Source organism: Fragaria vesca, linkage group LG3 (genome assembly GCF_000184155.1).
Source record: "Fragaria vesca subsp. vesca linkage group LG3, FraVesHawaii_1.0, whole genome shotgun sequence".
NCBI lineage: Eukaryota > Viridiplantae > Streptophyta > Magnoliopsida > Rosales > Rosaceae > Fragaria > Fragaria vesca.
The window spans coordinates 12,783,256-12,794,792 of NC_020493.1; the positions used below are offsets into that span (position 1 = coordinate 12,783,256).

The window sequence follows — 11,537 nt, forward strand, 5'->3', positions numbered from 1 at the left end:
TCTCATATACTCAATTATACTTGCTTCTTCTCTTAGAGTTTAAATTAAAAGTTCCAATCATATATTATGATCACAGCATACATCCGGAAGCACATCTGCCCCAAACCATCAAGTTGGATTATATCCTCAACCAAGCCAGGTTTGCATAATTTGTTTAACCTTTTTCTACCACATTTCGTTTTATAGTTTATTAATCTTTAACTAATGTATAATGTAGAGTTTACATTCAATGACTAAGCAACAACAACAGGGTTCAAGAGATATGCCATATTATTTGCAGCAACAGAGTTCAACAAATATGCCATATTATTTGCAGCAGCAAGGTTCAAGAGATATGCCATAAGGCTCAATATATTGTGTCCAGATATACTCTGTGTAATGATTAGAGATTTGAAGCTTATTTCATGGCAACCTTCTACCTTTTCTTCCAGTTTGTTTGTTCATTAAGCTGGCCTACTGTTACTTCAGCTACTTTAAAGTTTTTGGCTCAAATTCGATGAGTTACTCAAGAATGCATGGTTTGGATCCCCTTTAGACGTAAAAATGATTTGAATTGTTCTTTACTGAACTGAGCATTTTAAGAATCGAATCAGGAACATTTTGTGAAGGAGTTGGAAGCACATATTGTCTATGCTTTTAAAAACACAAATGAACTGGTGAAACTTGTGAAGGAGTTAGAAGCATAACTCCAAAATGTAAAAAACTAATATATATATTCAAATCTCTTAATGGTCATGTGTCAGGCAACACTACATATATTGAAACATCCTGAAGTGAAAAGAAAACAAAATTGCACACTAATCTCCTTGAATCTGAATTCATCCTACTACCAAAAACCTCAATAACTTTACATGATGCTAGAGAGTTTCATCGGACTTGAGTTCGTCCAAGCAGAACCTTTGACATGGATGGATACTTCCAGACCATAATTTGATTTCCGGAATATCCATAAGTGCTAACTATCTCATTCACATTCTTGCTCCATGCAAGATTAGAAACCTGAAAATCAAGGTAGCAAAAAATGCATGAATATTAGTCTTGTAAGATCAAGCATTGCATTTCCCAATTAAACAAGCTCTTTCACAGTTACAAACAAGTAACAAGTGTCTAAGAACTCTAAAATGGCATGATTCATAGTTCATATGCTTTATAACTTCGTTTAGTGAGTACCATCAGTGGAACTAGACTAGGCAAAGCCATATTTATGGATCTCTAGACTCACTACAACTAAAAGCTGATAAGTTTCATATACTTTATATTAATAGTTTAGCCTCATCTCTCACCCTCTGTGTTAATCTTATATGGCCTTCCAAAGATTAGGTTTTTACAGTACTCTTAAGCCGACAGCCAATGTGGTGTTTATGTTTTGAATTACTTGGCCAAGTAATGTGATGTTTTAATAAAAATAAAAAATAAAAAATGCTAGCTATGATCAGTTTGAATTGCACGTGTGATCTGGGACCATATATGCAAATTCATCTCCTCCAATTCCATCCCTCAAAGATTTGCTGGTATTGAACTTTAGTCATGGTTGGGTCTCAAAACTAAAATAAACTAGTTTGTCAATACATGGACACAAACAGAGTGACTATTTTCATTCATAGTGATTCCTAACGGGTTTCGTCCATCAAAATTTGCAGAGGATCAAACTTTATCCTCAGATTCAGCTACTTTGATCATCAAATACACAAACAAATTCACTTATTCGATGCATTCTCAATAAATCCTAACTGTTTTATCCACAAACTCATGCACAGAAAGTAAGAGGGTAAAATATTTGAGATAAAATACCTGGGTGTCTTTCTGGGAGGCTGGGAGGGGAAAATACGGCAAATTTGAAAACTCGCAAACGGCGATTCTTACCGGCGCCGCCTTGTGCAGTTCTCTTGTGAGAGAATCGGGGTTTCTTCTCTTGCTTCAGCCTTTTCTTTGAATATAGATCTGAGACTAGTTGAGGGTCTTCTCTAATACGATTATAGGTCAGATACGGTTATTCTAAACGGCAGAAGACGGAACCGTCAAACTCAACTCCCAATCCTATCAATTTCTCAGCTGGACACGTGTCGCGTTTTAAGTGATTGGGGACACCAAATCAGCTTGCCAGCTGGTGTTCCGGCCACAACAAATAATTTCTCCAATCTATGGCATAGAATCTTTCTTTCCATTAACAAAAGTGGTTTGAATTGGTTTCGAGTAGGGCTGGGCATAAAGCCCATTGAAAGAAAAACAAAAAAACTGACCTGAATCGATCGGTCCAGGTTGAGCTTTTTTATGATTCTGTTTTTTTAGCCGGGTCGATCCGGTCCTCGGATTTGCCGATCTGGTCTTTCGAGAGCATTCCACCACTTTTTGGCGACTTTGACTTTCAACCTGATCCACCACATATGTGCCCTTTAAGATTTTTCTAAAGTTTCGAGTTGAAAACTTTCATCATGAAAGAAAGAGAAGAAAAAAAAATCACAGCTAAAAGAAATAGAGAGAATGCTGTGGTAAAGTTGGTTAAGCTGCTTAGTATGAAACCCTTATGTTGAGAACTTGAGTCCAACTCCTAAACCACAAGAGGGGCTTCTGGGTTCGTGCGCCTGCTAGGGGTTAATAGTCTGGCTTTGCTGGGATACTCTTGTGGATCTCAATACGAAAATTGACTAGGTGAGTGTGTTATTAACTTGCTAACGTAACTGAGGTGGTTTGTTATCTCACTTCTAATCAAACAAAAAAATCTTCATAGAAAAAAGAAGTTTTGGCAGCACCGGTTTCCAAACTTTTGTGGCATGGTCAAAGTGATATCCACACTTATAAAACTACTAATGTGATATCCAAACTTCATTTTCGCTACCAACGAAAAGCCGTAGGCCATTTTTCGTCACCGCGTCGTCTATTTGCTAACATATCCCGGCTCACATGGAACCCACCAAAAATATTTCTTGTTAGCAGATAACCACATCAACAATCCCCAAACTCTTCTGGAATGATCAAGAGTTTGGCAACACCGGTCTCCAAACTCTTGTAGCACGGTCAAAGTGATATCCATACTTACAAAACTAACAATGTGGTACCCAAACTTCATTTTTCGCTACCAACGAAAAGCCGTAGATCATTGCGCCGTCTATTTGCTGACATATCCCGCATGGAACCCACCAAAAATATTTCTTGTTAGCAGATAGCCACATCAACAGTCCCCAAACTTTTCTAGAATGATCAATGTGATACCCAAAATCAAATTTCAGGTTTCCCATGTTCAAACTAGGAGGGAAAATTAGTCCGCAAGATTTAATTTTGGAGATTTTGGAGGGAAATAGGTTATAAGAAAAGTCAGAAAGTTATTTAAACTCTAAAATTTCTAAACCTTAAACCCTACACCCTTGACGAAAATAATCTTCTGATTTTTTCTAGAACTCATTTCCCTCCAAAACCTTCAAAATTAAATATTGCGGACCCATTTTCCCTCCTAGTTCTAACATGGAAAACTTGGGATTTCATTATGGGTATTACATTGATCATTGCTGAAAGGTTTGGGGACTGTTGATGTGGCTATCTGTTGAAAGAAATATTTTTAGTGGGTCCCATGCGGGACACGTTAGCAAACAGATGGCGCGGAAACGGAAAATGGTCTCCGACCTTTTGTCAGTAGAGAAAATGAAGTTTGAGTATCATATTGATAGTTTCGTAAGTGTTGGTATCACTTTAACTGTGCCACAAGAGTCTGAGGATTGGTGCTGAAATTTTCTCTAGAAAAAAAGGATGGTAAAAATTTGGTTTTTTACTAAATAAAATTCTTTTCAATAGACCATAATTTATAACTGACAAAAAATATTCACAATGAACTTTTGCAAAGATGATTGTTAAGTGTGTTTTTTTTAAGGGAGGATGTCAATCCATTAAATATGTAAAAGTTATATAGAAATTGCTCACCCAATGAAGGTTACGGCAAAATTGAGCAATTCGTTAGAGCAATTGCAACAGTGTAATGATTGGGTGACTGATCATATGTTTTGGTGATTTGATGAATGTACAGGGAAAAATTGCCTGACCAATTTAACTGGCCCACACGGGACCCAATTGCTTGGGCCATTCAGTGACCTAAACTCAGCAACTCAATTGCCTGACCAATTTATGGCTCCCACACCTATCTGGGTTTCTATCAAATGCCCAGATTGATTGATATTTCAATGGAGACTATTCAATTGAAATTCTAAGTTTAAAGTCAAAATATTATATTGGCACTAAAATAGCATTTTATTGGTGCATTACAAAAATGAAGGTAATGACTAATATTTGATGAATAGTAGATTGACAATACCAATTTAATTTGCAAATCAGCAATTGCTCTTAAAACATGCGTGTGTTTGCTCTTAGCTAGGAAGCGTTGATTGGTCTAAAACCAAAAATAACATTACATAAGCAAACTAACATGCACCTAGTACATAATCAAACCAAAGAAATCCAAGTGTGATTTCCCGACAGATGTGATGCTAGAGAAGGAACCACAACGAAACCAAACATTTCCGTAACTTATTCGACAACATGTAGTAAAAATCAAACCATCCAAACAACCTAAGTTAGACCCAAACCAAAAGATGGAAAAGAATGGGCTAGCTAGACCCAAGTCTAGAGCTGCAGACCAGATACAGTCCCAAGGTTACAACCCACACCTAAAGCCCAGATCTAATCCCCTCATTCGCTCCAAATCAGTGAGCCCTGACAACCAAGAAGGTAGTCGTTCGACGACCCTCCAGCGGCTGACCTCGCCCCTCTGCCATCTCCTTGGTCAAAAAAGATCACCAACTTCGCCACCTCTTCTAACACTGCTGAGAACCTAAAAATCGAACCCAACAACCTCCGGCCAAACCCTTGCAATTGGTTCGGCAAACAAGATCAGACCCGATCTAGAAGCACTGATCTCTGCCGATCGCAACAAATCGCCGCCCACTTTGCAAAGAGTCAACTTAGATCTAGAACAACTTATAGAACCAAATCTCCGGCGACCACCACGACACCCATATCCTATCAAGAGACATGATCGCCGCCAACCTCATCATGACCCCTGCAACAGTCACCACACCAAACCAAACCCAAGCCTTTGACCACACGAAGTCGTCGACCACAACAAAGTACGAACCAGAACCTACCTCGATGCCGTTGAAACTGCACAAAAGCTGCCCACGCCGCCTCCCAAAGCATGATCAAAGCAACCCATCGAAAGGAATTCCCATCGATCAAAAAGTTACAGAGAAGTCAATGAAATGAGACAAGATGAGATGTCCTCAATGGAAGAACCATAGGGAATGAAATCCACGCTCTCTATTATACGATCCATATGTTTTCTATTTTAGTAATTTAAATTTTATTTTTATATACTTAAATTTTGTTTTTTAATAAAAAATTTAACAAAAAAAAATAAAAGTGTTGATTACAATACGAGAACTGTAAATTTCACTTCCATTAAATAATTATCAGTCTATTTAGCCTATTTTCTTTCCAATTTTCCGTCATTTATTTTCTTATTTACCTTGGGATGAAGGTTGGGAAAGATAGAAGACAATAATCTTCTATGAGTTTGCCCATCTTTCTATTGTGAAGCCTTTCATTTCTACCGTCAATATCTGTTTAGATGGCGTGGCAGCTTGTAAGCTGGTCCTTGCGTATTGCTTTTTAGCAGAGAAGCCGCACCCAGAAGAGAAACGAGAGTAAGACAAGCGCGCGAACAGAAGCAAAGCACAGCGGACCAAATGGCCGAGAAATTGGCTCCGGAGAAGCGCCATAGCTTCATCCACAACGGTAAGTCTCTCTTCTCCTTTCTCTGATTTCGAATTTGATTTTGATCATTAGTGACCCTAATTTGGACCAAGGATCAAATTTTAGGTCAAAAGGTATTCGAATGGGACCAAACCCTAGAGGAAGTGAACATGTACATCACTCTACCCCCAAATGTTCCTCCGAAGCAATTCTACTGCAAGCTTCAGTCCAAGCACGTCGAAGTCGGCATCAAAGGAAACCCTCCATATCTCAATGTAACTAACTTCCAATTCAATTTGGGTTCTTTTATCACAGTGAACAAGTTTTGATCCTGAATGAAACGGTGCGTTCTGGTTTTGTGCAGCATGATCTTACTAGCCCTGTGAAGACGGACTGTTCTTTTTGGACACTAGGTGATTACTGTTAATTTCTTGTTTATCATTGAATTCTCATTTTCTTATGCTGATTTTGGTTTTCGATTATATGGTAGAGGATGATATAATGCACATAACACTGCAAAAGAGGGACAAAGGTCAGACATGGGCTTCCCCTATAGTGGGTGATTGCCAGCTGGATCCTTACGCCACCGATCTTGAACAGAAGCGCCTTATGCTTCAGAGGTTTCAAGAAGAGGTGAATTACACTTACGAATCTTATCCTCATTGTGTTTGCTAGTGCTTGGACTTGTGAGATTGATGTGTACCTATTTTATTCTAGTGTTGCTCATGCCGTGACATACTTGCTCTAGAGAGTGTTTTTTTTTCATGTTAGGAAATTCAGTAAACCAGTGAATGAAGTTCTGAGGAATATTTGTTAACTTCTTATGGGAAAATCTAGGTGCATGTTTGGAATAGTTCATAGAGTTTAAGGTGATGAGTTTAAGTGAAAGCAAACTAATTAGAAGGAACAAAAAAGTTAATTTGATGTAACCAATATTGGTCGATACAAAGATCAACATTGTGTTGGTTCCAGAGTAACAGATAATGGTGTGATTGATGTTATGTTGGGCAACAATTTCCCTATATGCAGTAGTCTTGAGAAACCTGGCAGCTTTAAAGCCTTTTGATCTTGTCTCTCTATATGAAAGCAAGTTCTTAAAGGCGATGATTTTACATGAGATGTTATTGTTTGCTGCAATTGGTCATTTTGATTTCCTTCTTTTAAGGGGAAGGTTTCATATGTGACAATGAAGTAGTCATCAATTTGCTGAAGAAAACTAACAATCTCTGGTCATGTCCAGATCAAGTAAACCTCAAGAATCCATCTCCTTTACTCATAATAATAAATTTGTGTTTGTTTTGGTCCTCTGCAGAACCCTGGTTTTGACTTTTCACAAGCTCAGTTCAATGGGGGATGCCCTGATCCACGTACGTTCATGGGTGGTATCCGCTCTGATTGATTAGCTTGATATGCTGCATCAGTTGCCTGCATTAGCCTGGTATTTAATCCTGACCAACATCTAGTAAATAAGAAAATTTGATTAGCTGGCCAACTTTGCTTAATGCAATGTCTGTAAGAACTTCAATGCTACTTGTGACCTGTTGTTTCATGTATTCTGCCGTGTTGTTATGATTGTAGAGTTAACCATTTAGATCTCATGCTATCTCTCATCAATATCGTGTTGTTATGACCTGTTGTTTCATGTATTCTACCGTGTTGTTATGATTGTAGAGTTAACCATTTAGATCTCATGCTATCTCTCATCAATATCCAGGTCTCTACTTTCACCCAATAACAGTGCTAAAACAGTCTTTTATCAAGTTATAGATTCATGTCAAATATGATGCAGGAAACAGAGGTGTAAAATTGTACAATTGGAGATTTGAACTGGAACTTTGAAATATAACTTGATATACATGTTTTCCAGAATCAGGTTGGGTATCAATTCCTTAGTGAGTGTGAGGAGCTTATATGGTAGAATTTGTATTCCTTCAGTAGACGCCAACATGATATATTAGATATTAAATACCTCCACTAATTTTGTGGTCTGTTGTTAACAAGTAATTGATATTGTTAGCAACATATGTTTAACATAGGACCCATCTTATTCTTATCTAAAACTGGTTAAAGTACAATACGAAATCACACAGGAGAGTGAGAATTTCCTTGTCGAAAAAATCGGTCAAAAAGATCTGTTGAAAAACATCTCCCTTGTTGTCATTCTTCTGTTCTGTTGTTGGAGTTGGAACTAGAATCAGAATTGGATTCTGAAGCGTTGTTAATGAGTAATGACATGACATGCCGTTTCAAAGGGCTGTTAATGAAATTGGATCACATTCCCTGGTGCCGTCTTGGAGAGTAACTATTGTAGTAGCCAACGGTGAGTTTGTGAGTGGAAAATAAATTATTAAGTTATGTCAACTTTTGGTCCAAATGTGCTCCACGCCTCTACCTAGTTAGGAAATTGGTACTTGCAGCTGCCGTAGTCTTACCAAAATCGGCTCCTATAGTATTGCTGGAAGCGGAAGAAGTCTGATGATAATAAGTTTTTTTTTTGGCAATGTGATGATAATAAGTTTGGGGCTTGATTTCAAAATTGTGACCCAATTGGCCAATTCCCTGATCTGATCAACAGGCCAGATCCCACTTTCTGTTCCTTACTCTTTTCTGAAACTTAGGCCTACGACTCGTGAGTAGAATTCTTATCATTAGTGTAATCTGATGTAATGATAGAAATTATTAGAGGTATTCAAGGTATACAACTTGTGGTAACTTGTCTAATAGAGGTACAAGTAACAAATCTCCAACATAGTTACAAAATGAAAAATTACCATCGTAGGAGAAGCTCGTTGTGGGACGAAAATTTAAACTTGGCAGCAAACTGTAGACATTGTCTTAGAAGGATGAAGCCACTTACCTTAGTTTGGTTAGATGTGATTTGGCTCCACTTTTCTTTCATAGTGTCAAGAGAGATTCGGTCTACTCTACTTTGTGCGGCACTTATCTTTCTTAACAAATTTTGTTTTTGGCTAAAGAGGAAATATATTTGAAAACTGAATAAATGAGTAGATATCGTCGTGTATATGCGCCGTGTATTAACAGAACTCCGTCGTGTTAGGTGCGGGAGGAGGATTTATCAGAGTGACCACGACGGTTGTACCACCTTCCCTCCTCTTAAGCATTGCCATGCACACTACATAGTTTTCCTCTCTTCATTTCTCTCTTTCTCTCTGCTTACCTGTTCATCTCTCTCCCGTTCTTCTTTCTCGCGACACATGCCCTCCCACCCAAAACCCATCTTTGTCTCTATATAGCTCTCTCTCTCTCTCTCTCATGACCCTTCTCAAACCCTAGCTCTCTTCTTCATGATCTTAACACGATCACAATCCCAAATCCCCACCCACCCGCCAAACTCTTCTTCATGGGGAGAAACCGAACCACCCACCTCACTTCCTCCCCTCGCCGCTGCCTGATTGCCGGACACTACTGCCATGACGTTCTCATCCGCGACGGCGTCGTTTTGGCCGAGACCCTCGGCGGCGCAGCTTCGTTTATCTCCCACGTCTTCGATGGCGTGTCCGTCACTTACAATCTGGTGTCCAAAGTCGGGCCGGATTTCGCTTACTCGGTCCACCGCGACCCGATTGTGGTGCCCGATTCCCGGACAACTCTGTTCCACGCGCATTTTGATTCCGGAATCCACGGGGAGGGGCAGCAGGACCGGGTCCTGAAGCGGGTAAATGCCTGCGACCCGATTCGGCCCTCGGATCTGCCCGATTCCAGGTTTGATTTCGGAATGGTGGTTGGGGTTGGTGGCGAGATTACGGTGGAGACGGTTGAGAAGCTGGTGGAGATTTGTGGCACTGTGTTTGTGGACATTCAGGCTCTGATTCGGGTTTTTGATGAGGTTGATGGGTCTGTGAGGCTTGTGGGTTTGAAAGAGAGTGGGTTCTGTCACCTCTTGCCGAGAATTGGGTTTATAAAGGCGTCGGCGGAGGAGGCTCTGTATATGGACGTGGAGGAGGTCAGGAAGGTGTGCTGTGTTGTGGTGACGAATGGGAAACGTGGGTGTAGAGTGTGTTGGAGAGATGGGGAAGTGGAAGTTGGGCCGTTTCCGACGACCCAGGTGGATCCAACTGGTGCTGGAGATAGTTTTCTTGGTGGGTTTGTTGCGGGGCTTGTTAATGGGTTGGCTGTGCCTGATGCTGCATTGCTTGGGAACTTGTTTGGGTCACTGACTGTGGGGCAAATCGGACTGCCCAAGTTCGACTTGAGGATGTTACAGGTGAGCTTGAATGCCTATGTTCTGTTCCTAGTTGTTTTAGTTTTTGTTTGGGTAGTGATCTTAGTTATATAGCTGTAGCTTTGTTTAATGCCAGGAAAGTGATGTGGGTATGTGAATTAGTACTAATTGCATTTTGACATGCTAAAATTGATGAACCTTTGCACTATAAATAAATGTGTTTATAATGGCGGGATCATGTAGCTAGGCTGCTTAAAGTTAAATGTAGTTGAGATGTTTCACCACATGTTTGAGGCAGATATGGATATAAGTGTCTACGAAGGTTGTGAGTTTTCGATTTCGATAAAGATCCGTAGGCTGCACTGTGTGGTATGCAAGGCTTAGCATTGCACATGATTGTATATGTAACGTGATGATCGTTTATTTGATGGTGCCTTTCTTAACAGTCATGTATTATTATTTCTTTCAGTGAATACTTAATATGACCATTTTATGCAATCCTTTGTGGCAGTTTTATACCAATGTGCCATTGTTATATGCTACAGTTTTGTAAAAGCTGATACATGCTGCAAAGGTTATTGTGAAAAGTTTGGAATATTACGGATAGATGATTGACTTTAGAGTCTGATTATGTAGTTATGTTTGTGCCCACGTTTATTCTTTTGTATATTTCCTCTCCTAGTTGTACTACATAAAACTAAAACTTCTGTGATTGTGTCCTTGGAGGCTGATAATGTAGTGTTTGACACGTATCTGTTTCTTTTTGCCCTTGTTATCTTTGCAGAGAGTTCAGGAAGAGGTGCAGAAGAGAAAGGTACAGTGTCTCAGCTGGCACGAGAGAATAGACGAGAAGTTCAGGTTTATGAATGTAGCAGGACATGAACAATTTCATGAATCCCTCATAGCAGCTAAACAGATACCAAGGTGCCTTCCTCTTGAATGTGAATGGGATCTGCCAAGTTCTCCTTCCAGACCAGTGGAGCAGGGTTTGGGCGTCCTCCCCCATTTCGCAACACAGCCAAAACTTCTACATGATTCCGTCTATGAGGAGCCAATTCGAACAGTGGACCTTAAACCATGAATTCTGATAAGAGTAGTATCAAACATCCTCCCTCGTCTCTTTTTTTCTGTATCAAATAATGCCTACTGTAGAAATGTACTTGCGTAGCGCAATTGCAGCCTGTATGCCCCTCCGAATGGCAAAGGGTGGCTTGAAAACTTTGCTTTGATCAGAAAGGACAGGAATTCCTTTCACTAAAGGAATTCCACACTGTTAGCCTATCACAAGATTCCTCACGTCCCAGAACATACTAGGTTGACAAGCTCTGATTTCATGCAATAGATTAGGATACGCGTTAGCCAATGCAGAGAAATTTGACGAGAGAAAGCAGCCTCAAGGGTATTTGTTTCTCGTTATTGGTTGTATACAAATATATCTCTACAAATATCGCACTTAAAACCTTTTGAGACGAGTACCAAGATATGAACTACAACAAATGCAGGATCATTAGTGCTTGCGAGCTGCAATGAATCATTCTTGGCTATTTTCCCTTTGCATAACACGACTAATATACAACTATATAGCTAGAATTAGCCTTTTCTTGTATTATACGACTTG

General features: G+C 39.6%; 2 protein-coding genes and 1 non-coding gene across 3 annotated transcripts; 2 read left to right on the plus strand and 1 right to left on the minus strand.

Moving 5' to 3' along the window:
* Window positions 1–690: 690 nt before the first annotated feature.
* On the minus strand, window positions 691–2,093 carry LOC101304365. Its single transcript, XR_184237.1, has 2 exons — window positions 1,792–2,093; window positions 691–999 (listed from the first exon to the last, which is right to left on the minus strand). It is a non-coding gene; the product is annotated as an uncharacterized LOC101304365 (transcript).
* Window positions 2,094–5,585: 3,492 nt separating this feature from the next.
* LOC101298872 (nudC domain-containing protein 2-like) lies at window positions 5,586–7,288 on the plus strand. The gene is made up of 5 exons (XM_004294223.1): window positions 5,586–5,778; window positions 5,863–6,011; window positions 6,101–6,149; window positions 6,227–6,369; window positions 7,049–7,288. The coding sequence occupies exons 1-5, from the start codon at window positions 5,730–5,732 to the stop codon at window positions 7,133–7,135; spliced, it is 477 nt and encodes a 158-aa protein (XP_004294271.1). The 5' UTR covers window positions 5,586–5,729; the 3' UTR covers window positions 7,136–7,288.
* A 1,621-nt stretch (window positions 7,289–8,909) lies between these two features.
* On the plus strand, window positions 8,910–11,283 carry LOC101295117. The gene is made up of 2 exons (XM_004294211.1): window positions 8,910–9,961; window positions 10,704–11,283. Exons 1-2 carry the CDS (start codon window positions 9,098–9,100, stop codon window positions 10,998–11,000), a joined length of 1,161 nt encoding a protein of 386 aa, XP_004294259.1. The 5' UTR covers window positions 8,910–9,097; the 3' UTR covers window positions 11,001–11,283.
* Window positions 11,284–11,537: the final 254 nt, after the last annotated feature.

What these genes read in the sequence shown, in the direction of transcription:
- LOC101298872 (XM_004294223.1), top strand. Translation starts at nt 5,730, where the DNA reads ATGGCCGAGAAATTGGCTCCGGAGAAGCGCCATAGCTTCATCCACAAC. An exon ending in CCATAGCTTCATCCACAACG is followed by an intron (nt 5,779 to 5,862) that starts GTAAGTCTCTCT and finishes ATCAAATTTTAG; the next exon opens with GTCAAAAGGTATTCGAATGG. An exon ending in GAAACCCTCCATATCTCAAT is followed by an intron (nt 6,012 to 6,100) that starts GTAACTAACTTC and finishes GGTTTTGTGCAG; the next exon opens with CATGATCTTACTAGCCCTGT.
- LOC101295117 (XM_004294211.1), top strand. Translation starts at nt 9,098, where the DNA reads ATGGGGAGAAACCGAACCACCCACCTCACTTCCTCCCCTCGCCGCTGC. An exon ending in TCGACTTGAGGATGTTACAG is followed by an intron (nt 9,962 to 10,703) that starts GTGAGCTTGAAT and finishes TTATCTTTGCAG; the next exon opens with AGAGTTCAGGAAGAGGTGCA.